Source organism: Nelusetta ayraudi, unplaced genomic scaffold (genome assembly GCF_046127955.1).
Source record: "Nelusetta ayraudi isolate G7.1 ecotype Tasmania unplaced genomic scaffold, CSIRO-AGI_Nayr_v1 ptg000026l, whole genome shotgun sequence".
NCBI classification, from domain to species: Eukaryota; Metazoa; Chordata; class Actinopteri; order Tetraodontiformes; family Monacanthidae; genus Nelusetta; species Nelusetta ayraudi.
Window position 1 is genome coordinate 846,698 of NW_027466076.1, and position 21,810 is coordinate 868,507.

Below are 21,810 nucleotides of genomic sequence, written 5' to 3' on the forward strand. Positions count from 1 at the left end.
CCTCATAGAAAAAATATAACAAAAAAAAAACATCCAATAGTTTTTAGTTTTTATAAAAATTTTGTTTTTGGTATATGTGTTTTCCGTAGATTTTTCTTCTCTCTCTTTTTTTTTTTTTTTTTTTTTTTTAATAATAAAATGTAATGTTTTGGCGATATATTTTTTGTGGACGCCGTGTACAATTTATACAGATGTTTGCGCTTGCGTGAAAGTATTCACTTCCCTGATGAGTTCCTGTCCCTGTGAACAGTGAATAACCGTGGCTGAGTCAAAAGACATGCGCTTCTTCCGCCTGTGCATCACGTGACAGGGTGGCAGGTCGGTAGGGGAGGGGCACTCGAACCCACCGTCTGTGCTCACTCCTTCCCACCCTCACTAAACTCTCTCAGCACAGCAGCGCTATGCGCTAGCCACGTCCGGGAAACTACTTCCTGTCCTCCCGTCACGACGCCTCGTCTTGTTTACCACGGCGAGGGTGCCGTGACGTGAGGTGACGTGATGACGATGACGGACGCCGGGCGCGACGGTTAGTCCGAGCCTAGAGCAACCGGCGCGGGCGTGCGGCGGGGAAAGCCCGCCTTCCGTCCGTGTCGGTGTGTTGTTTGGATTCGCTAGCCAGCCAGCTAGCCGGATAGCCAGCTTACTGCCCTGCCCGCTTCCTGTGTCCACCGCTCTGGAACTGGGCGTCGGGGGGGCGGGGACGGCTTTGAGGAGCTCTGCTGTGGCAGCAGCTGGATCCGGGACACCGACAGGATGCCGTAGCGGACCGCAATTTGGCGTCCGGCCCAAGGACCTGCAGCACTTTTGCCGCGCTCCTTCGCTGTTCGTTCCCCTCTGGAGCACCAAGGCAACCCAATGGTCACCATGGAGCCCGTCCCGAACCCTGTGCCGCAGTGTCCGGAGAACAACTACAAAAGTGAGTAACCACAAAGTCTGCACGATACACGTTTTTCATAGAAACCTTTTCCACTTAGGTGGCTTTTGACCTCTGACCTTTTGCCCTCTCCGGCCCCCCCAGTGACGGAGGAGGACGTGAAAAGGCTGATTGAGTTCCGGGCATCCAACGAGGCTCTGTTTACCGGGAAGAGGAACTCTGCCAAGATAGCGTGGAGGTATGAGCCCCAGGTGCAGCCTCCTCTGTTATCATCACTTCAGAAGGACTGACCACCACCCTCCATCCTCCACCTTGCTGTGTGTCTCCCCCAGCACCATCCTGAGGGGCCTGGGCCTCGAGGGGAAGCTGACAGCCGACCAGATCGCCAAGAAATGGGACAACCTGCGCACCAAGTACAAGGTGAGTTTTTGGCGAGGCTCAGAGCTGAAGGTGGCATTTGTCTGTGTTGTAGCGTGTTGGTTCAAAGCTGCTCCACTGCAGTCTGGGGGGTAGTGAGGGTTCAGGCAGTGGTTTCAACAAACTCCCAGTCTCAAACCTAACTCTCTGAAGTGTCCTTTTCCAGAACAGCTGATTTGAACCAGTTCAATCCACTCTGAATTTGTTCACCACCTTTAAGTTGGCACAAAGCCCACATTGATGGAACCCCGATACTACAAGTCACCAGGGCAACCATCAACAGTAGGAGGTCAACGTACCTCAGCCCACTGGAGCAGGACATTTTCATTTACCCATACTGTGAATTTGTTAAATGGGCAAAAAAAACACTGCTGGAGTAACAAGAGAAAAATTTCACCGGGTGAAAATGATCAATGAGTAAATGCACTGTGTTATATAGTGTTATTTAATTAGACATGCACTCAAGTGGAAACGATCAGAATCGTACTGAACACAAAAGTCTGTTCTTATTTTGGCACGACTCCACAGGCAAAAATAGCTTTTTGGAAACAGCTCAAAATAAAATAAAAGAACATCATCCAAACTTGTGACATGTATTCTGCAGAAAAGATTCAATACCAAGAGTTGGGTATATTATAAAATGGGAATAAAACTGTGTCGTTCAATGAAGCAGTAATTTGTGAATTAATAAAAAAAAAAAAAAAAAGCAAAACTCTTGTTAATATCTGGAGGAAGATTTTTTTTCAATAAATATCAATGTTGTCCAATTTTTGAATTTCGGCCCCTCTGTGTATTTGAGTTTGACACCCCCTCCTCTAAACCTTCTCACTAAAACCCCCCAGGACGACCAGTGGTCTCTGACTAAACTGCTCCTCCTACCCATGATCTTGCACCTCGTGTTGTTTGCGTCTCTCAGGACCTGAAGCAGCCCTACCAGGGCCAGGACAGCATGGAGGGCGTGGTGGAGTCGTGGCCCTGGTTCCACATCATGGAGAACGCCATGCAGGGCCGCCTGTACAACCGCAATTTGGTTCTGAGCCCCGAGACCGGCGGCGGCAACAACAACAACAACAACAACAACAACATCCACCTCATCAGCAGTGCGACGCAGCTCTGCAACGGCCACCAGAACCAGGAGAACGCCGACATCCTGGAGTTCCTCATCAAGACGGAGATGGAAGATTCGGTGGCGGCGGCGGCGGCGGTGGCGGACGACAGGAAGGTCGTTGTGGGGCCTCAGTCTTTTGAAGGGGCACCGTTGAGCTGGAGGAGGATGTCGGAGTGCTCCTATAAAAGTAGGCACCCTCGCCCCACTGAACCCACCGATGCTTTGTCATGTTTGTGAGTCTGTGTGTTTGCTTCCAAAAGCAGCTTTGGCGATGTTATTTGCATGTTGTTGTTGTTGTTGTTGTTTTTCTTGCTCTGGTTCCACTGTGTCAGTGGCCACGCTGGTCCCCTTCTAAACGGGCGGTGGCGATGATGATGATGATGATGATGATGGTGGTGGTGGTGGTGGTGGTGGTGGTGGTGACGGCGTGTTTCACACTTTTTTTTTTTTTTTAAGATCTCGACTCCAAATCTCTAAACAGCAGCTCGCAGATTCACCAGGCAGAGAAATAGATCTTGAACTCTGAGCATTTTCAAGCTCCAGGTTCACACACACACACACACACACACACACACACACAAACACACACGTCCGATCGGACAGACTCAAACCGTCAGACACATCTCCGACCTCCGGATGACCTTCACGGCCGCTGTTTTCGTCCCCTCACTGCCCTCACACTGAGCCAGGGAGAGAGAGAGAGAGCGAGAGAGAGCGCAGACCGGCGTCGCTGTTGTTACCGTCGCTGCCCAGAAGAGGGCGCCAACACCTCAGTCCCTGCAGGTTTAACTCTTCCTCTCTACACCCTCCCCCCCCTTCAGTGACAGAGCCAGAAACAGAGAGGATGATCAAACTCCGGGCTGCCAACGAGGCGCTTTTCACCGGCAGGAAAAACTCAGCCAAGCCCGCCTGGAGGTGAGCGGCGTTCCACTTCCTGTTGGGGGTCAGAATAAAAGGTGTTCAATTTGGCTTGATTTGTGATTTTTATATTGGTAAAAGCTTAACCAAAGCATGCCCATAAATACATTAATAACAGTGTATACTCGCAGTACAATAAAAGTCATTTGGTTTTCATAACCCTAGAACTGTTCTCATATATATAAGAATACATATAGGACAATATTAATTTTAATAATAGGAGTATTCCAATCCGCCATATTTGAGGAAAGCCCCCCTGACAGTGGCCCTAAATATGAAACAGGTCAGGTGAGTTTCCTTTAAATGTTATCCACTTGACCTTGAAGAAGAAAGGGGGGCGGGGGGGTGGACGCTCCTAAAAAATGAGATCTGATTCAGCCGTCACGCTGTTTCTTGCAGAGCCATCCTGTACGAGCTGGGCCTGCAGGGGAAACTGACCACGGAGCAGCTCTCCAAGAAGTGGGACAACATGAAGAGGAGGTACAAGGTGAGGCGGCCCCGACGGCCGTCTGGTCTGGCCTGGCCTGGCCTAGTCTGGACAGGAAGTGAGGGTGCCCTTCTCTTCCCCCAGGAGCTGCGATTCCCAGCCCCTGGCGTGGAGACCAACCCCGGCTCCTGGCCCTGGTTCTACCGGATGAGCGACGCTCTGGAAGGACGCTTGGCCGGCGCAGCGCCCGTCCTCACGCCCATCGGGGAGGACGGCGACGACGAGTGCGAGCCGCTGTCGCCGGCGCCGAGGAAACGGCCCCGCCGGAGCCGCAGGATCCTGACCGAGTTCTTGACGGAGTCCGAGATCGACCTGCTGGTGGAGAACCAGGACAGGAACGGACCGGCGGCCCTGGGGGATCTGCACCGCCTGACGGAGTTCACCTACAAACGTAGGGTTAGGGTTACATACATATGTATATGGGTGTGCATAGGATGAAGGATAAATTAGTACGTTGGATGAATTAATAATGAAGCAAAGCTAAATGAATAAACGGTTAAAGGAGTGTTGCTGATCATGATAATGACACCAGGTTCACAGCACCATGCATGAAGCGTGATCAGATTTGTTTTACTTTTCAGCGACTTCTAGATTTTAGCTTTTGAATGTGACACATGTATTACAGGCCCAGACCAGACTCCTGCAGATGTACCCGACACTGAACCCCTCTAACCAGGCGTGTGTGTGTGTGCGTGTGTGATTGTGCAGTGTCAGACGACGACACCAGGCGACTGATTGAGCTGCGCGCCGCCAACGAGTCTCTGTTCACCGGCAGGAGGAACAGCGCCAAGCCGGCCTGGAGGTGAAGTCCTCGCACCTCTGGGTGCTCTGGAAGATCTGGTGGACCTGGAAGCTTCCAAACCAGCCAAAGCTCTGCGTTGTTGACCCACTCGTGTCTCTGCAGGGGCATCGTGAAGAAGATGGGCCTGGCGGGCAGAATCACACCCGACCAGGTGGCCAAGAAATGGGACAACCTGAAGACCAAATACAAGGTGAGAACCTGCAGTGGGGTGGTGTGAGCCGCAGCGCCCACGTCTGGCTGGAGTCTCTGGAGTGTTCCGCCGCTGGATGCTTTTGTCAACAACCACTCGGCTGTGCGCAGGACCTGAAGTTCCCTCCGCGGGGGATGGAGGGCCAGACGAACCCGGCCTCCTGGCCCTGGTTCCAGCTGATGAGCGACGCCCTGGAGGGACGGCTGGCGGGGAAGGCGCCCAGGGTGACGCCGTCCTGGAGCGGCGAGGAGGACAACGTCTTCGGCTCGTCCCCGTCCGCCGACAGGGACTGCCTGCTGCTGGCGGCGGAGAGGGGCAGCGTGTCGGAGCTGGAGAGCGTGGTGGGCGGGGACAGCGGCGAGGCCGAGGGGAACGTGGCCTACACCGACGCCAGCGGGGAGGAGGGCTCCGCCCCCTCAGATCCTTCCTATAAGAGTACGAGCTGAAAAGCAAGTCAAACCAGTTCGACCGATATCTCACTGTGGACTTGAACACACACAGAGTTGAAATAGTAAAGGCATCGGAATGAGACCAGGCACGCAGTTGTTATTACAACTGCGTTACAACCGTGTGAAATGTAAAACATTAAATAAATAAATCAATGAATAGGCAAACACTTTGTTCTGACTGTTTTGGTTGCAGTGACCGACCTGGACACCAGGAGGATGATTAAACTGCGAGCAGCCAACGAGACTTTGTTCACCGGCAGGAGGAACACGGCAAAGGCTGCCTGGAAGTGAGTGTCAAACCATCACACAGTGTGTGTGTCTGTGTTTTGTATGTTACAGTGTATTTGTGCACACGCTTGTTCACGGGGTGTGTGTGTGTGTGTGTGTGTGTGTGTGTGTGTGTGTGTGTGTGTGTGTGTGTGTGTGTGTGTGTGTGTGTGTGTGTGTGTGTGTGTGTGTGTGTGTGTGGTCTCGCAGGGCCATCCTGAAGGAGCTCGGCCTGCTGGGTAAAGTCTCCACCTACCAGATGGCAAAGAAGTGGGACAACCTCAAGAGGAGATACAAGGTCTCCTCCCACCTCACGACATCAGCTACACACCCATCACTTTATTTACACCCCCATGACTTCATCTAATCATCTACTGCCCCATGACTTAATCTACACCCCCATGACTTAATCTACACCACGATGACCACTTCTACACCCTTAATCTACACCCCCATGACTTCATCTACACCCTCACGACTTTTGAGGGAAGTCAAGAGGCATTATCTACACCGACTTCTGAGGGTGTAGGTGATGCCTCTATGAAGCTCTCGCTGATTTACTTCTATTCATTTTGGTTGCAAACTCCAACCTTCATCTCTGTCTGATGGTCCCCACCCCCAGGACCTGAGGTTCCCCCCTGCTGGGATGGAGAGCGGCCCCGACCCGGCCCTGTCCTGGCCCTGGTTCCACCTGATGAACGAGGCCATGGAGGGTCGCCTGGCCCACAGCGGCCGCCTCCTCTCCCCCGTCACTCAGGAGGACGAGGAGCAGGCCGACGCCGCCTGCACGCACTGCTCCTGCTCGGCTCCTCCCCCGCTGCTCTCTCCTCCCCCGCCGCCCTCCCTGAACTGCAAGCAGGAGGCCTTGGCCAACGGCGGCGAGCACAAGCACCTGTCGCGGGGGGTGTGCGAGGCACCGCTGGGGGTCCTGGGCCAGGAGTGGGAGGAGGTGGCGAGGGAGCGAGCGGCGCTGAAGCGGGAGAGGGAGATGGTGGAGCGAGAGCGGGCGTCCCTGGAGAGAGAGAGGGCGGCGCTGCAGGCGGAGCGGCTGTGGCTGGAGCAGGAGAGGGCGGGGCTGGAGCAGAGGGCCCTGATGCTGAACTCTGTGGGACACCCGGGACACCTCGGCGGCCTCATGTAAGACCGACGTGGTCCCGGTCGGCACTGGTGGGCGGGGCAGTGGGCGGGGAGACTCCCAGCGATGGTTTCGGACCCTCTGGGTCCTTTTGCTCCGGCAGCACCACTGGGATGTACTGTTATGTTGCCACATAACAAAGCTCTGTACATTTGAGCCCTCCCCGGAGGCGGCGGCACCACCTTCAGGAGACATCTGGTGACGCAAGCAAGCAATCCTCGGTCTGACATGGCCAGGGATCGAACCCGCACACCCCACCACCAGGACTCTCATCTGGAGTTAGCAGGTTAGCCCATTAGCAAGCTAACCCATTGCAGTAGCAGAACACTACACTGGGACATGATGGGTTCTGCTCTCTGAGAATTCTTCAGTCTCCTTATTAGAATTGAAATAATTATAATAATAATAATGTGAAAACTCAAGACCGTATGTTTGTTTGACTTGACGCGAATCAAGTTCAATGCACTCAAAACATCAACGTGACATTGATCCAGATGCTCCAGTACAGTCCAGTCCGGAATAGAAATGCTAAAACTTGAGCCACATCAGCCCGGAACCTTCAGGTGGGAACCCAGAGGTGGGAACCCACGTGTTCCGGGAGGGACCACTGAACTGTGAGGCCAGCGGGAGGTTGGCCCCCGAATGAAAGCAGGTGGCTGAAGACGGCTCGTCTCTTTTCTTTTTCTACGCCATGAAACCACATTAAAGTGTTTCATTTTTTCAGTTAAACTCTGTCGTCCTCTGCAGTTATTTTTGCCTCTTTTTGTTCACGTCACTTCATTCCCCGAGCCTCCGTTTTAAAGCATTGAAATCAATATGAGCTTATCTGTCTTGCGTGGTTGAGTCCAACTGTAGGTGAAAGTGACGCAGGAAGCCACCAGGAAGTGAACGAAATCACTCAAGTCAGCAAATCTTTCACCTTGCTCGACGGCTTCAGTCAGTCACTTTCCCAGCAGGTGTGTGTGTGTGTGTGTGTGTGTGTGTGTGTGTGTGTGTGTGTGTGTGTGTGTGTGCGCGCGTGCTTGCACAGTGAAAAGGTTGCTGCTGGAAAACAGGTTCTCTGTTAAGTAAACTCTCCTTGTTGAATCGTTGATACCAGGTCAATAAATCTCACAGTGCCGACGATTCAGTTTCACCACGTGGCTGCTTGTGCGTCGCGCTCGGCCGACTTCAGACAGCTTGAACAACGAGTCCTTGCGACAGCCTTTGACAAACATGCAACAGGATGTCGGCATCCTGCTCCTGACGCTTGCCCTTATAACCACGGCTGCAGATTCTTAAAGGGTCACTGCCCCACCCCACCCCGCCCACCCAATTCCAGGCCTGGGACCTTTTTTCTCTGTGGAGTTTGCATGTTCTCCCTGTGTCTGCGTGGGTTCTCTCCGGGTTCTCCGGCTTCGGCCCACAGTCCCAAAAACGTGCGTGTGAGGTTTGTGACAGCTGGGAGAGGCTCCAGCAGACCCCCTGCAACCCTGAGTGCAGGACGTAGTGGGCATTGAAAATGGATGGACGGATGGAAATGTTACAAAGTCCATTTAAACCCTACAGTGAATGATGCCTGTTGTTGCTTCCTTTTCACTTGCTGCCGTGTTTTTTTCCTCGGTTTTCCTTGGTATGTATCTCAGACCAACTGCCTGGAACTCAAAATTATCCGACCACCACCCAACACTACCTTTCAGGAAAAATAGTTAAAAACTCCTCAGGGAACACCGCCTCAGGATGAACTTCTTATCGGCCGTCCTTATCAGGTGCCGGCGCCCTGCGCTGGCCTGAGAGCTTTTGATTGGCTGCCAGTAGGTTTGTCAGGTGGCTGAGGCGGAACATGATGGACCTGTTTCTTTTCTCTCTCTCTCTCTCTCTCCCTCTCTCTCTCTCGCTCTTTCTTTCTCTCTCTCTCTCTATGTAAAACTCCTTGATCATTTTGTTGCTACCTCATGGAGGCTGGGAGCCCCGTGGGACTTGAAGCGCTGCAGCTATGCTCATGTGTTAGATGTGATTCAGCCATCGGTGAGTTTTGGAACGGAGCAGAGCACCCCGGGGGCCACAGGTTTTTCTTCTTCTTCTTCTTCTTTTTCTTCTTCTTCTTCTTCTTCTTCCTGGGCATCAGGTATATATTTGAGCTTGGGATAAAAAGCTGATACCCGATTGGTCAAGTTGATGGCTGAATATTTTTTTATTTCAGGAAGCTGACTTATCAAATCTGCTGCTGATGTTGTCTTATTTACCTCCACCCTCTTCCGGGTAATTGAGCAGCACTTCTTGTACTGACGAGAGTTTGTGGGCCTGAATTCTGAAACTCTTGAAAGTTAAAAAAAAAAAGACATTTCCTTGAAGTTGTGACTCATGGCTCCTGTGTTCTTTATTGCATTTCTTGGCACTTCCTCGAGTCCCGCAGCAGGTGTGGCCTCATTGCAAAAGGTTTGGTAGTTGAGCGTGTAGAGTGTGTAATGGCAAGACAAGATGAGAGTTTAAAATCAGTCACTCAGTGAGCAGGAAGTAGTCAGGTTTTTTTTTGTTTGTTTGTTTTTTTGAGGTTGTGATCATCTGAGACTCCTACGAAAGGAATTAGGGCCACAGCAAAAGGAAAAAAAATAATTACAGGGAGGAGATTCTTCCATTTTGAGATTGAAGTCTGAATTCAGAGATTAATAAAGCTTTGATTTTGTGGCTTCAACACTGACAACTGGCAGACTTGATCAAAGCAGAGGGACTCAATGTGCTCCGACATCATGTGTTTGGTCCTAGATGCCTGTCAGTAATACTATTAAGGCTTTTTGAGATGGACACTCGAGTGTTGCGGGCTGTTTTTAATTTTTCTGCAGTGGTATCTCGCAACACTCAACACAGCCTTCGCTGTTTAGCATGCAGGTGTAGTCATAGTTATCCTCACACGTGTCCATTTCCGGCTCGGTTATTTTAAACTGTTTGCGGAACAATGTTACTCACAGTCAATAGGAAACCACACTGGGGTGAAACCAGAAGTACATCGCGAGGCTTGTGCACAGACTCACAATTCCAACTTTAATTCCGACGTTTCAAATCTATTCTAATCTAATCTTAAAACAGAAACGAAAACATTGTTTTTTTCTCTTGTTTTGGCCTTCATCCTCTTTGTACTCTCCAACATGCTGTCACCACAGCAGCAAAAACGGGGGGGAACAAATCACACAGTCAGCAGCAAAACACACAACAGCACTCTTCACTATTTTTTGGGTTGATACTTTTTTTCTGTTGCAGGAAAGGTAAAAATGGCAAGAAGACAAACCTACACGTGTAAGTACCTGCTGTGCTTGCAGACGCACACAAAAAAAACACACACACCCAAGATTTTCAACGCTGCACCTTGAGGCCAAACGCTGACGACGTTTGGCCTCGTCGACTTGTAATTTACTTGGTGCAGTTTATTGTGTGAAGTTCAGTGGGTGTAGTTCACCGTCGCATTTAATGACTGTGACAGCCGCCGTGTTTGTCTTTTCAATAGGCTCACCTGGTGCGACCTGTGTGAGCCCGGGCCTTAGTTTCCTCTCAGCCAAGTGCAATTGAGCAATTGGTGACAAGTTGATTTAAATAGCAGACAGACAAAAAAACACAATATTAACAAAAAATATAATTGGTCCCCCTCATTTCTTTTGGACCTGGGCCAAGCGTCCTGATTAAGTTTATAAATATGTTTCGGACAATGCATACTCTACTTTTTTTCTCTATTCTTTATTCATTGGTTTATTTGTGTTGCTGCACCGCTGCCTTTGGCTGCAAAGCGGCACTACAGTGGTTTGAGCAGGACGTAGCCACTCACAGTCACAGGTGCACATTCACTGTTTGCGCCAATCACCGGCATCATAAGTAAGCCGTCACCTCCTGGGTTCTGGGGGACAATTCATGAAAACTGATTCAATCAGTTAAAAATTCTTTGTACTTATTTACATGGAGTGAGATTAGCCACACCTCACGCCTAGGCAGGCCTGAGTAAAATAATTTAAGCTAATGCAACAATAACTCAAAGGCGCCATACGGCATCCATAATCCCAGCTGTCCTCAGAACCAGAAACCTTTCCATCCAACTACTGCTCGATGCTAACGCTAACATTAGCCCGCTAAATTGGAGGCCTTAGATGGCCGTAATTTAGAGGGAGGGAAAACAAGACGGCAGAAACACCAGGAGGGAAACTGGTGAAGCAACGTCCGAGATTTAAAATCCTCTGGTTCCGTTTACAACAAGACTGTACACTGGTCACTGTACTGCTACCGGTGAACACTGTGGACTCTCCAGCATTAACAATACTCTAGGCTGTCTACTGTAAAAGCTGCACATACCTGATGTTATTTGCCATGTTAATTTGCTTTCTCTTTCACCACTGACACACACACACACACACACTCATGCCATGAACTACATTTTCTGCTGCTTTGTCTAGGAATGGGCGGAGCACAGGTATGCTGCTCGGCCTGTGTGCGGGGAGCTGCCTTCGCTCTAAGCTGGAATCTGGCCGCGCTCGCGGCCCAACCTGACTGACGCCACTTTGTTTCTCTGCAGTTTTTTTCCAGGTGATTTTCGTACTGGTTGCACTGGTTCTCCTGATCTCATTCGTCCTGCAGAGAAGCAACCAGCAGCTAGAAGGTACAAGTCGACGTGGCTTCTGTGTCGTCTTGTGTTGGCCATTATAAAGGTTGCAAGTACGCATACTTGTGTAAAAATATATATATATTTTGGTAAAAGTAACAGTACTGATTCAACTCCTTCACTCAAGTTCAAGTATGCTAAAATGAAATGCTGAAGTAAAAGTAAAAAAAATGTTATTTTTTTGGCCACTGATGGAACAATACATTGGTTAATACATTTGCAAACAATAAAAAGTTGTGACAGAATAATCTGGACTGAACTGACCAGAGGTCAGAGATCTTGATGAGCATTTTTATCATCGTTTTGAACAGCTCTGCTACTCTCAATGCTATAGTTTTTTTCTTTTCTAACTGCTGCACAACCAGACTGTGATCAGTAAGAGTTCAGACCACTTAGCCATGATTGGATGGTGACGCCTCCTTTCTACATGTTTGTTTTTCTCTGTGCTGAAAACTTGCGTGAACCCAAAGCTGAGACACAGTAAAATAATCGTTCTCTAAAATATTATAACTATAATTACTATTACACAACAACAAAGTTCAAATAGCTCCACTTCAAGCAACAACAACTAGAATGAATAATAATAAGTGAATTACTTTTAACACGTTTTGCATATTTTAAAGACTTTTAACACAAAAGTAACCAGCATGTTTTTTTTTTCCAATGTAAGAAGTAGAAAGCACAAATATTTGTGTAGAAATGCAGGGAGCACATTTTTCCCACTGTAGTTCTAAACAACCAGAGTAAAGAAGTAAGAAAGGCAGCTGAAGTTAGAGTCTGTTCTAAGCGAGAGGGCCGTTGTCATGTCTCCGTCCTCAGGTGAGTGGCCCCGCATCATTGCTGAGGAGTTCTTCAGGCTCAGCATGGAGAAAGGGTCACCCCGGCGGACAGGTAACAAGGCATTTTGATTGGCCAAAACAGGCTGGAGGTGGGTTGGTGGTTGAGGTCACAGTTAACAGACTGACTGCTGGCCGATGTCCCTGCAGCTACGCCGTGCTCGCTGGTCCAGTGTCCGCGCAACGAGCGCAGCTTCTTCATTCAGAGTGGTGCCGCCAATGCCGTGGGACCCAAGATCTGCATCAACGACAAGCTGTAAGGTGGACTCGCCCCTTGCTCATTCGCTCGCTCTCGTTCTCTCTGGCTCAGTTTTGGTGGCGCCACAGTCACACCGTGCGGTCCAGCAGGGGTGACGTTGTCTGGTTGACAGACAGGCAGGCTGAGAGCCACTGCCACCACCCAAAAAGTATTAAACTAATCTGCTGCAGAGGAGGGGGTGGTAGGGCCGTTTCCACTGGGAGGAGGAGCCCGAAGGAGACACTGGAGAAGGGGGTGGGGTTTTGAAAATACTCCAAAGTTGACTTCAAGAATCTGTCACAGTCAGTCAGATTCCTGCTAACAGTGGAGCACATGGAGGTATTATAAGAACAAGATACCAAACTTCAAATATGGCGAAGCTGCATTTTCTTTTTTTTACTTTTTTCAAGTGGCCTCTTGAGGTACTGCTACCAAATAACCCATCCAGCCCAAAAAGGCTGTAAAACATCTGACAGGACGTCCTTTGACCTGAAAATGAATAATGATTATTTTTTTGTAGATTTTGAAGTCCTGCATAAAGGCTATAGAATCCCCAGAAAATAGTTTTAGATTCCCAGTGTCTCAGCTTGTGTCCATTGGCTGATGCATCCTGATGCATTCCATGAATTACAGAGGCAGGATGAGAAGTGATACTACTGCTACATGCTCTATGGTGCCGCATAATGCGGAAATAACCCATAGGGCAAATCTTCTTTGGCATATGTGCTGATTGGCCTTGCTGCATGCTTATTAGTGGACAGTTTACTTGGGAGCTTTTCAAACAAATTCTCGCTTGATATCGCAGTTCTTGTTTTGATCCCGCTGACAATACATGTGATTTATTATTTTTTATTATTTTTGTTTGCTTTGGGACTTCTGGAGGAGCGTGACGGCATCTAAACTAAATATCACAATGCCATCCCTGACGTTCATTGTGATCAAACTCTTCTCAGGGTTCTTGGAACAGTAAAGAACAACGCTGGAATAGGCATAAATGTTGTTGTTGTGAACGGTGAGTTTGCCTCTGGAAACCCATTTCACTTTTCTTTCTTGTGAACCAACACAAATGTTTTATTGACCTTCACCAGAGATGCATTCTCTCTTGGTCTGGTCTTCATTCAATGCCTTAAATAAGACCTGAACTTGTGACTGTAATACAGTAGTTCTATTACTACCTGCTGGCCGTGGATGACATGAGACAGTTCTCCTTTCACCTCCTCCCACCCCTTCCTCAGGTCAAACCTATGAGGTCATGAGGACAAATCACTTCAACATGTTCGACGGGGGTACGTGCTGACATTGCGTCTACATTTTGCTGAACTTGGTAGTCACATGGCTGACATGAGACTTTTGCATGTGGCTGTTGCAGAGGTGGCGCCATTCATCAAATTCCTGAACGGCCTCGAGAGCGGCGCCTTCGTCCTCATCGCCTCCTTCGATGAGCCGGGGACAAAGTAAATATCCTCCAGACGTGGAGGCGAGGCAGCGACATGGAAGGTGATCATGTGATCAGTGTGTTTTGTTTTGCTTCTTTTTTTTTTTACTTCTGTGGACAGGCTGAATGATGAGGCCAGGAAACTGATCACCGAACTTGGAAGCACCTACATCCGCAGTGTCGGCTTCAGGGACAGCTGGGTGTTCCTTGGCAGGAAAGGGGCAACCAGTTCAAGCCGCTTTGAAAAGGTACACATACACACACACACACACACACACACACACACATATATAAATATATGAACTGCAGAAGCCTGTGAAATGTTTCTGTGTGCTCATTTCAGTACGTGAAGAACGACAAGGAGACGAACAAGTACGACCACTGGCCAGAGCTCCTCTCCTTAGAAGGATGTCTGTCCCCAACCACCGTCTGAGCCCCAGGACTGTTCCTGACCTGCTCAGAGAAAGTCAAAGTTCTAATGACCAAATTACCAAAGAAACAGGCTTTCAGCATGAACTTAATTGGGAGAAACCGGGAAGAAGTCGAACATCTGGCCACCTGTGTGGAGCGTGGAAACGTCCTTCATCTCCTCCTTCCATGACAAAACTTCAACATGCTGCAGATGCTTTTTCTTCCGTCTTTCTGTACTTGTTTTCATGGTCTGCCAGACAGTTTTAAGGGTGACACCAGATGAATTTGAACAAGCTGCATCTACAATGGGAGGGCGATGCTTTGGTTTTTGTGGAGTCGCAGGGACAAAAGTGTGTGAGCGCCTTTCAAAATAATAAAAATCCAATGTTTGGTAACTGCAACATGGTCTAAAGCTCAATAACAACCTTGACTTGCCGCCTCCAATTATCTTGTTGCACCAGAAGCAAATCTTCTCACATCTCCTCCTGTCTACAAAGCAACAACCGGACAGAAGCTGTCACATATAACTAATACAAACAGAAGGTCCATCTTCAAGAAAAAGCTAAAAGAATAATTGATGCGAATAGCCCTTGAGACACAAAGTTTCATGTGCAAAATGTGATTTTGATTTGTTTCCATTGGGGTATTTGGTTTTTTTTTTTTTAATATATTGTTTGTTTGATCGTTGTTCCTGTGCTGTGGGATTTTAATTTATTGTACAAAATCCAGTTATTAAAGAGCTGATGTGATTTATACAATTTGTTGTTTGTTTTTTTTGTTGAGATGGTGAAACCTAATGAAATATAAATGCTACTACAAACAAACTACAATACCACAGAACTTGGGCATTTAAAAAACTGCGCCGCTGAACAACTTTCGGTAGTGTCGAGGCGGGGACCTCTGGTCCCCATGTGTTGCAGTTACCCGCCACTGCGTGGTCGTCGATCGGTTGAATGAGAAGATGAAAAGTCGAGTTTATTACAAGCTGCAAATGAATTGTTGCACAGAGCTCCGGGTCACACTCTCTCCCTGGTCTGACAGAGAATGACAGCTCTTCTCCCTGCCCGGTGATGTTTTATACAAGGTTAAAAACAGGATAAGGGTAGATCTGTCTGTGCGCCGTCCGTTCCATCTCCTGCCCGGGCGGCTCGCTCGAACACCTGTTTCTGTACAGATAGCTGAAAAACACGTCTTTGCAAAACAATTCCAAGTATTGTCTCGGGTCATGTCGCCCATCTACAATTTCCGGTGTTTGCAACAAGCTATGTTGCTATTAATAGAATGTGCATGTGCAGCTGCAAGCTTAGCTTCAGAATAAAAATGTGTCTTAACTGCCATGCTTTCACAGTATCCGGTGCTGTGCTCCTACAGTAGAGGTTTAAGAATGTGTTGTATTTCGGATCTTTTATTTTATTTTATTTTTTTTTTTACTTTTAACTTTTTATGGAATCGCTGCATTCGACAAAAACGGACAATTTGTCAGAGGAACCTTACAAAGACCGATCCTGTTTCCGGTTGAACTGTTTTCTGGGGAAGGAGTTCAACTCTCGAACACGATTGGTCAGACCAACCGCCAATAAATGTTAAGTGCTATAAGGGACTATTTCACTGGGCGGCTCTTGAAGAAAGCAGGCGTGTGATTGGTCGTCTGGTCCACAGGTCGTGATGGTGGAAATGCCTTAACCGGAAGTGCCGTGATACGTCCACAGCCTTCCGAATAAACCGCACCTCGGCTGTTGTTTGTGAACGGGACGCGGGTAAAAAAATAAAAATAAAAATAAAAAATATGGCAACGTTAGTCCTGGACAACGGAGCCAACACGGCCAAGATCGGATACAGTCTGGAGAAAGTCAGGTAAGTCGCGCGCGCTAGTAAGAAAGCTAACAGGAGCGGCAAGATGCGCAGCTTCAGCTCACAGGCAGGCAGGCAAGCCGGCAGGAAGGCAGGATGGCTGGCTGTGGGCTGGGATGTTGCGCCGTCTCCCTTTACCACGTCATTCAATCTCTCTCTCTCTCTCTCTCTCTCTCTCTCTCTCTCTCTCTCTCTCTCTCAGCGTCATCCCAAACTGCCAGTTTCGCTCCAAAACGTCCAGACTGAAGACCTTCACGGCCAACCAGCTGGACGAGATCAAAGACCCCTCGGGTCTCTTCTACATCCTGCCCTTCCAGAAGGTGTGAGATCGCCCCCCTGGCCTACCACCACCTGACCCATCTCGCACATCCTCTGCCACCATCACCTCTGCTGTCTCTCCTCAGGGCTACCTGGTCAACTGGGACGTCCAGAGGAAAGTGTGGGATCATCTGTTTGGAAAAGAGATGTTCAAGGTTTTTTGTTTTTGTCCTTTTATTCTGCGCAGCAGTCAGAAAAAAAAAAAATCAAAAGTCCCCCTCTTGATCTAAATCCGCCTCTTCCTCCAGGTGGACTTTGCAGACACCAGCATCGTCATCACCGAGCCCTACTTCAACTTCTCGTCCATCCAGGAGTCGATGAACGAGATCCTGTTCGAGGAGTACCAGTTCCAGTCGGCGCTCAGGATAAACGGTGAGGCCGACGCCCCCTGCTGACCGTCATCCGCCTATATCAGATTTACTGCTGATTGTTTGTTTGTTTGTTTACTGAGGTTATCATGCAAGGTTCCTCCAAACCACCTGCTACTTCTCGGGAGGTTACAACGTCCTTGTGTCTGTCACCCTACAGCGGGCTCACTCAGCGCTCATCACTACTTCCACACCAAACCTTCGGAGCTCTGCTGCTTGGTGGTGGACACCGGCTTCTCCTTCACCCACATCGTCCCCTACTGCCGCAGCAGGAAAATGAAGGAGGGCATCCGCAGGTCAGATCAGAGCTGCGACCGCAACGAAAAGAAGAAATCACTCGCACTGACAGTAACAGCCTCTTGAGGCAGAGAGTGATGGAGCCGCTCCCTTGTTCTCTCTTTCAGGATCAATGTAGGAGGGAAGCTTCTGACCAATCACCTCAAGGAGATCATCTCCTACCGGTACCTCCCTAACTGTCACACACACACACACACACACACTGTTCTGGCGGCTTGCTGCAGGGTTTGTTTTCAGTGCACAAAATTGGGATGCATTGTGGGATTTTCACCAACCAGTCACGCAGTTAATCACAATGGATCTTCTTCTTCTTCTCCTCCAGTCAGTTGCATGTCATGGACGAGACGCACGTCATCAACCAGGTGAAAGAGGATGTGTGTTACGTCTCGCAGCAGTTTTACAAGGACATGGAGATTGCCCAGTAAGCGCAGTAACAGTACATACACACACACACACACACACACACACACACACACACACACACACACACACACACACACACAGAACATGGCCTTTTCTAATGCACTACCTACCTATCAGCCCTTGTAAAAGAAGAGGAAAACACTGCATTCTTCAGAAACATTACAACACAAACATTGATACAACTGTTTTTGTTATGACTATTGTCATAACTGTGTAATAATGTATCCTAGCCTGGCCTCGCCCAGCTCTGGCCAAAAACAGACTGGACTGATCTAAACCTCCCCAATCAGCAGCTGCCAGTTTCTCCTGCCGTCTGTTTTCAGGATGAAGGGGGAGGAAAACACAGTGATGAGGGACTACGTTCTCCCAGACTTCAGCTCCATCAAGAAAGGCTTCTGCAAGGTGAGAGGAGGTCCACAACTCTGTCCTTGGCTCGTTGCCCGACGCCACACCCGCACCAGCTCAGGTGCGGTCTGTGACCACAGGAATTACTGGCCCAGTTGTGATGATTTCCTGTTGGCAGGTCCTCTTCACCTGCTGGAGCGCACGTCACTCTGACTCTGCCAACCTGTTTCCGTCCCAACACTTTGACCATTGGCTCAGTTTCCAGTGAGACAAAAGCCAAAGATCAAAGGAGGATTCTTTCCCATAAATATTCTAATGCCATGTTCTTCGAGATGCTTACTAAAGCGGGTGCTCTAAAGGAGGAGGAGGAGGATGATGATGTTGATGTTGATGTCATCTTGCTGGGGTGTCTGAACTTGGCTTCCCTCGGCCAAACTTGTCTCTTTCCTCCAGCCGCGGGAGGAGATGGTCTTCAGTGGGAAGTACAAGACTGGGGAACAGATCCTCCGGCTGGCCAACGAGCGCTTGGCCGTCCCCGAGATGCTCTTCCACCCGGCCGACATCGGCATCCAGGAGAAGGGCATCCCGGAGGCCATCGTGGACTCGGTGCAGTCGCTGCCAGAAGGTGGGGCTGTGCAGCAGCTCTCCGTCCTCCACGCTGGACACTTCACTCACTCACTCACTCACATGTTTCCGCTGCCTCCATCAGAGATGCAGCCTCACTTCTACCAGAACATCGTCCTGACTGGAGGCAACGCCCTGTTCCCGGGCTTCCGAGAGCGGCTGGAGGCGGAGCTGCGAGCCCTCGTCCCCGCCCACTTCCCAGTGTCCATCCTGCTGCCCCCAAAGTGAGTTTAGCTCCACTTCTCTTTGGTTTTTCCATTTACTTTTCATTGATTTTGAGGCAAACGGTGCATTGCACAGACTAACTTCAGCCTGTCAGTGTCGACGTCAGTGAGTCACAGTGAAATGACTGCAGAAAAAGCAGGAGGTAGAAAACGTTATGTATATACGACAGAAGAAGAAATAAGGAACTCACTCGCGCTGATCTGAATATTGAGAATATCAGTTGTTAATTCTCATTTTGAGAGATTGAAGCAGACTCTCCATCAGTCTTTCAGTCAGGCAAGATCCCAAGACGCCATCCTCAGTCTTTCCTTCAAGACTGTGAAATTCCCCTTTGATCTATCAGCCGATGATGATGAACATGAAGCGTGCCATTCTCCACCTACACCTCCCCTCCCTCCTTGTTCTCCTCCACCTACCTCACCTCCTCCTAATATTGTCCTCCTCCCTCTCCCCTGGCGCTTTCCCCCTCCACCTCCACCCCAGCCCCATCTGCTACCCATGGGAAGGAGGGAAACTGCTGGCCCACAGTCCCGACTACGACGAGATGGTGGTGACACGAGACGACTACGAAGAGAACGGACACTGCGTCTGCGAGGAGAACTTTGACGTGTAAAGAGTCGGGAGAAGGACTGAAGAGTTTTAGCTTCTGGACTGAACTCTGCAGGAGCAGCCGGCTGAGTGTTGACCTGAAGATAAGCCAAGAGGAACATGTCTATTTTTATACACCTGTATAGATTGTCTGCTCTGCTCCAGAGAGTTGACCTTGTATGTTCGTTTACAATTAAGTCGTGGTCTTGTTGAAAAGACCAAATTATTTACTTCTTCATTCCACTTGTTTCATCTTTTTTTATCCCAGGAAGAGCAGTACGTGTCATTTTACCAATTTATGTTTTTAAAGGCTACGACTGTGATGCCATGCAGATAATATTCCACTAATCTGCAAACTAGTCAGATTGTCTATAATAATAGCCACTTATCCCCAAGCCATTACAAAAACCTGCACTGCATTTGAATCTCAAAACCGAAAACTAAATGAGAATTTACAAATTACTATATAAAGAGATGAGAGAAGACATTAATTCTCAAGACCTGGCTCAAGGTGTCACACAAAGAAAGAAGCAAGAGTAAACAAAAAAATGTATTGAACAGAACAAGAACTTGAGGCAAGAATCAAAGCAACTTAAAACAGAAACCCTTCTAGTTTATCCCCCTCGTTTATCTGTGGAAACAAATCACAAAACACATTAACAGGGATGTGATCCTTACGACTTCACCCAGATCCCATAACAATGCCACTGAGTTCTAGACAGAGCCTCCATGACCGCAAATTAAGCTCATCCTGAAACTGTTTAGCCAGAAAGGTTGCAGTTCCTATAGCCTAAGGTGTCTTGGTCTATAATCAGCGACACCACTGAGAGCTTGAGAGTGGCTGTGCAGCAAGATTACACTCCTGTTTACTTGACCTCTTTTGTTTTTTTTGCAGCCTCGCTCCACTTACCATTGTTGACTCCATTCTTTTTTTTTCACTTTGGAGGACATTCTCCATCTCCTCCTTGAGGATATGCTTGAGGAAGTGCTTGTGCCATTTCTTGGGCAAACTGCGGGACATTTAAAACACATTCAGTAATAGAATTAAGCTGACATGTGTAGAACTGCCATCAAAGTAGTGTCACATCTTCCATCTTTAATTGTAAACATGACAAGAATTACCTCAAAATAATTAAATTTTAGCTCATGCAACTTTGCTTCCCCAAAGTACTCCTAAAGAGAGGGAAACCGTATGAGTGCAACATCTGGACACACGAGAACGTTTCCACACACAACACTGTTAAATGACAGTTGAACTCTCCTAGAGTCGGGATGATGAATCAAACTGGCTCTGATATCTCCTGCTATGGACGGGGTGGCAGAAACACTGTTTCATCATTTTTCTAAGGCCACATAACAGAGATGTGACTGGAGAAGGAGGGTGTTTGTATGCAGTGTATTCGAAGGAAGAGTGTCTGTGGTCTTCTCAGTTCAGCTCAACACAGCAAACCAATGAGTCTATGGTGTGCAGGTGGGAGGGGGACCTATCATGCGAAGTCCAGGGGGTCTTTCTGCTCCTTCTGTGGCCTCTTCTGGAAAAGCTGTTCCTGGGTCAGAAGCTGCCTCTCCTAAAGGAGCTTCTGGCCCAGCAGCAGAGTCTCCTACCCGATCAGTGACTGCTTTTATTTTTTTTGAAATGAAAAAGTGCCACAAATAAGACACACACACACACACCAGGGACGTGCAGGGGGGTGAAAGGCACAAAACTCAGTGCCTCAGCTGTCACAATGAAAATAAAATAAGTATTAATATTTGTCCTGGGGTCTATGCTTTCAATGCAATTTTGGTGTGGTTCCTATATATTTTGATAGTTTTCATAGTCAAAATTGCTGAAATTTTGTATTTCCTGTTCAAATGACAACGGAGAGGCGAGAAGTGAGGTAGAGCCTCCGCGCTGATTGCGCAATCCCCCATAAACTGTATTGAGTGCGTGCCAATGGCGCATGCTTGTGGCAGTCAGTGCCGCTGCCTCAAAGAAGGGGGCGATAGTGGGCCTAGAGTTCATCACCTGGACCAGTAAACTCTTGCAAAAGAAAAAACAACAACAACAACAACAAAAACTGCAGTGCAAACTGCAATCACTTTTCGCCCTGAAAATGGAGGATTTGATTTCTAAAATAAGAAATTTCTCAAAACTGGACTTTCAATCGAAGCAAGAAGTCACAAGTAGTGGGAAACCAACGCAAGATCTGCGAGGTTTGCTTCAAACGACGGGGGTGCCTGGAAAGTATATAACTCGTTCTTTTCAAACGGACTGGTATTCTGGAAAAGATTGGCTTTGTGGCTGTGCTATAAAAATAAAAAAAATCGCCTTTACTGCTTTCCCTCCCTTTTATTTTCGACGTGTGACAATGTCTGGATTTGAATGTATAGATTTCATTTACAAGTAAAGGTAAGATATACTATCCTGCATTATACAGTGATGTGTTTAACTTTAATTAAAAATGGGAAAACACCCACAATTGAAGCTGTTCTATTAGCATCGTATTGTATTGTGTGTGTGTGTGTGTGTATATATTTATACATACATACATATATATACATATACATATATATATATACATATATATGTATATGTATACA

The 21,810-nt window shown here is 48.2% G+C and overlaps 3 protein-coding genes across 5 annotated transcripts; all 3 read left to right on the forward strand.

Annotated features, from left to right (window-relative positions):
* Positions 1-615: 615 nt before the first annotated feature.
* Positions 616-7,376, forward strand: LOC142889960 (uncharacterized). The gene is made up of 13 exons (XM_076028666.1): positions 616-916; positions 1,019-1,112; positions 1,207-1,294; positions 2,208-2,586; positions 3,221-3,314; positions 3,717-3,804; positions 3,889-4,195; positions 4,513-4,606; positions 4,709-4,796; positions 4,907-5,231; positions 5,439-5,532; positions 5,723-5,810; positions 6,135-7,376. Exons 1-13 carry the CDS (start codon positions 856-858, stop codon positions 6,651-6,653), a joined length of 2,319 nt encoding a protein of 772 aa, XP_075884781.1. The 5' UTR covers positions 616-855; the 3' UTR covers positions 6,654-7,376.
* Positions 6,796-15,010, forward strand: LOC142889967 (protein FAM3C-like). Of its 3 annotated transcripts, none has more exons than XM_076028677.1 (10): positions 6,796-6,933; positions 9,885-9,920; positions 11,182-11,265; positions 12,088-12,159; positions 12,255-12,360; positions 13,296-13,354; positions 13,578-13,628; positions 13,712-13,796; positions 13,899-14,025; positions 14,121-15,010. In XM_076028677.1, the coding sequence occupies exons 1-10, from the start codon at positions 6,876-6,878 to the stop codon at positions 14,208-14,210; spliced, it is 768 nt and encodes a 255-aa protein (XP_075884792.1). In that variant the 5' UTR covers positions 6,796-6,875; the 3' UTR covers positions 14,211-15,010. The 3 variants fall into 3 exon arrangements, with proteins under 3 accessions (XP_075884792.1, XP_075884791.1, XP_075884793.1); XM_076028676.1 differs by lacking the exon at positions 6,796-6,933 and adding an exon at positions 8,523-8,654; XM_076028678.1 differs by lacking the exon at positions 6,796-6,933 and adding an exon at positions 8,655-8,754.
* An 818-nt stretch (positions 15,011-15,828) lies between these two features.
* actr6 (actin related protein 6) lies at positions 15,829-19,969 on the forward strand. The gene is made up of 11 exons (XM_076028674.1): positions 15,829-16,042; positions 16,242-16,359; positions 16,444-16,512; positions 16,606-16,729; positions 16,886-17,021; positions 17,130-17,186; positions 17,345-17,443; positions 17,769-17,847; positions 18,244-18,415; positions 18,500-18,638; positions 19,123-19,969. The coding sequence occupies exons 1-11, from the start codon at positions 15,975-15,977 to the stop codon at positions 19,250-19,252; spliced, it is 1,191 nt and encodes a 396-aa protein (XP_075884789.1). The 5' UTR covers positions 15,829-15,974; the 3' UTR covers positions 19,253-19,969.
* Positions 19,970-21,810: the final 1,841 nt, after the last annotated feature.

What these genes read in the sequence shown, in the direction of transcription:
- LOC142889960 (XM_076028666.1), top strand. Translation starts at nt 856, where the DNA reads ATGGTCACCATGGAGCCCGTCCCGAACCCTGTGCCGCAGTGTCCGGAG. An exon ending in ACCTGCGCACCAAGTACAAG is followed by an intron (nt 1,295 to 2,207) that starts GTGAGTTTTTGG and finishes TGCGTCTCTCAG; the next exon opens with GACCTGAAGCAGCCCTACCA. An exon ending in ACCTCAAGAGGAGATACAAG is followed by an intron (nt 5,811 to 6,134) that starts GTCTCCTCCCAC and finishes CCCCACCCCCAG; the next exon opens with GACCTGAGGTTCCCCCCTGC.
- LOC142889967 (XM_076028676.1), top strand. Translation starts at nt 8,582, where the DNA reads ATGGAGGCTGGGAGCCCCGTGGGACTTGAAGCGCTGCAGCTATGCTCA. An exon ending in AGGGTCACCCCGGCGGACAG is followed by an intron (nt 12,160 to 12,254) that starts GTAACAAGGCAT and finishes ATGTCCCTGCAG; the next exon opens with CTACGCCGTGCTCGCTGGTC. An exon ending in CTTCAACATGTTCGACGGGG is followed by an intron (nt 13,629 to 13,711) that starts GTACGTGCTGAC and finishes TGGCTGTTGCAG; the next exon opens with AGGTGGCGCCATTCATCAAA.
- actr6 (XM_076028674.1), top strand. Translation starts at nt 15,975, where the DNA reads ATGGCAACGTTAGTCCTGGACAACGGAGCCAACACGGCCAAGATCGGA. An exon ending in TACAGTCTGGAGAAAGTCAG is followed by an intron (nt 16,043 to 16,241) that starts GTAAGTCGCGCG and finishes TCTCTCTCTCAG; the next exon opens with CGTCATCCCAAACTGCCAGT. An exon ending in ACATCCTGCCCTTCCAGAAG is followed by an intron (nt 16,360 to 16,443) that starts GTGTGAGATCGC and finishes GTCTCTCCTCAG; the next exon opens with GGCTACCTGGTCAACTGGGA.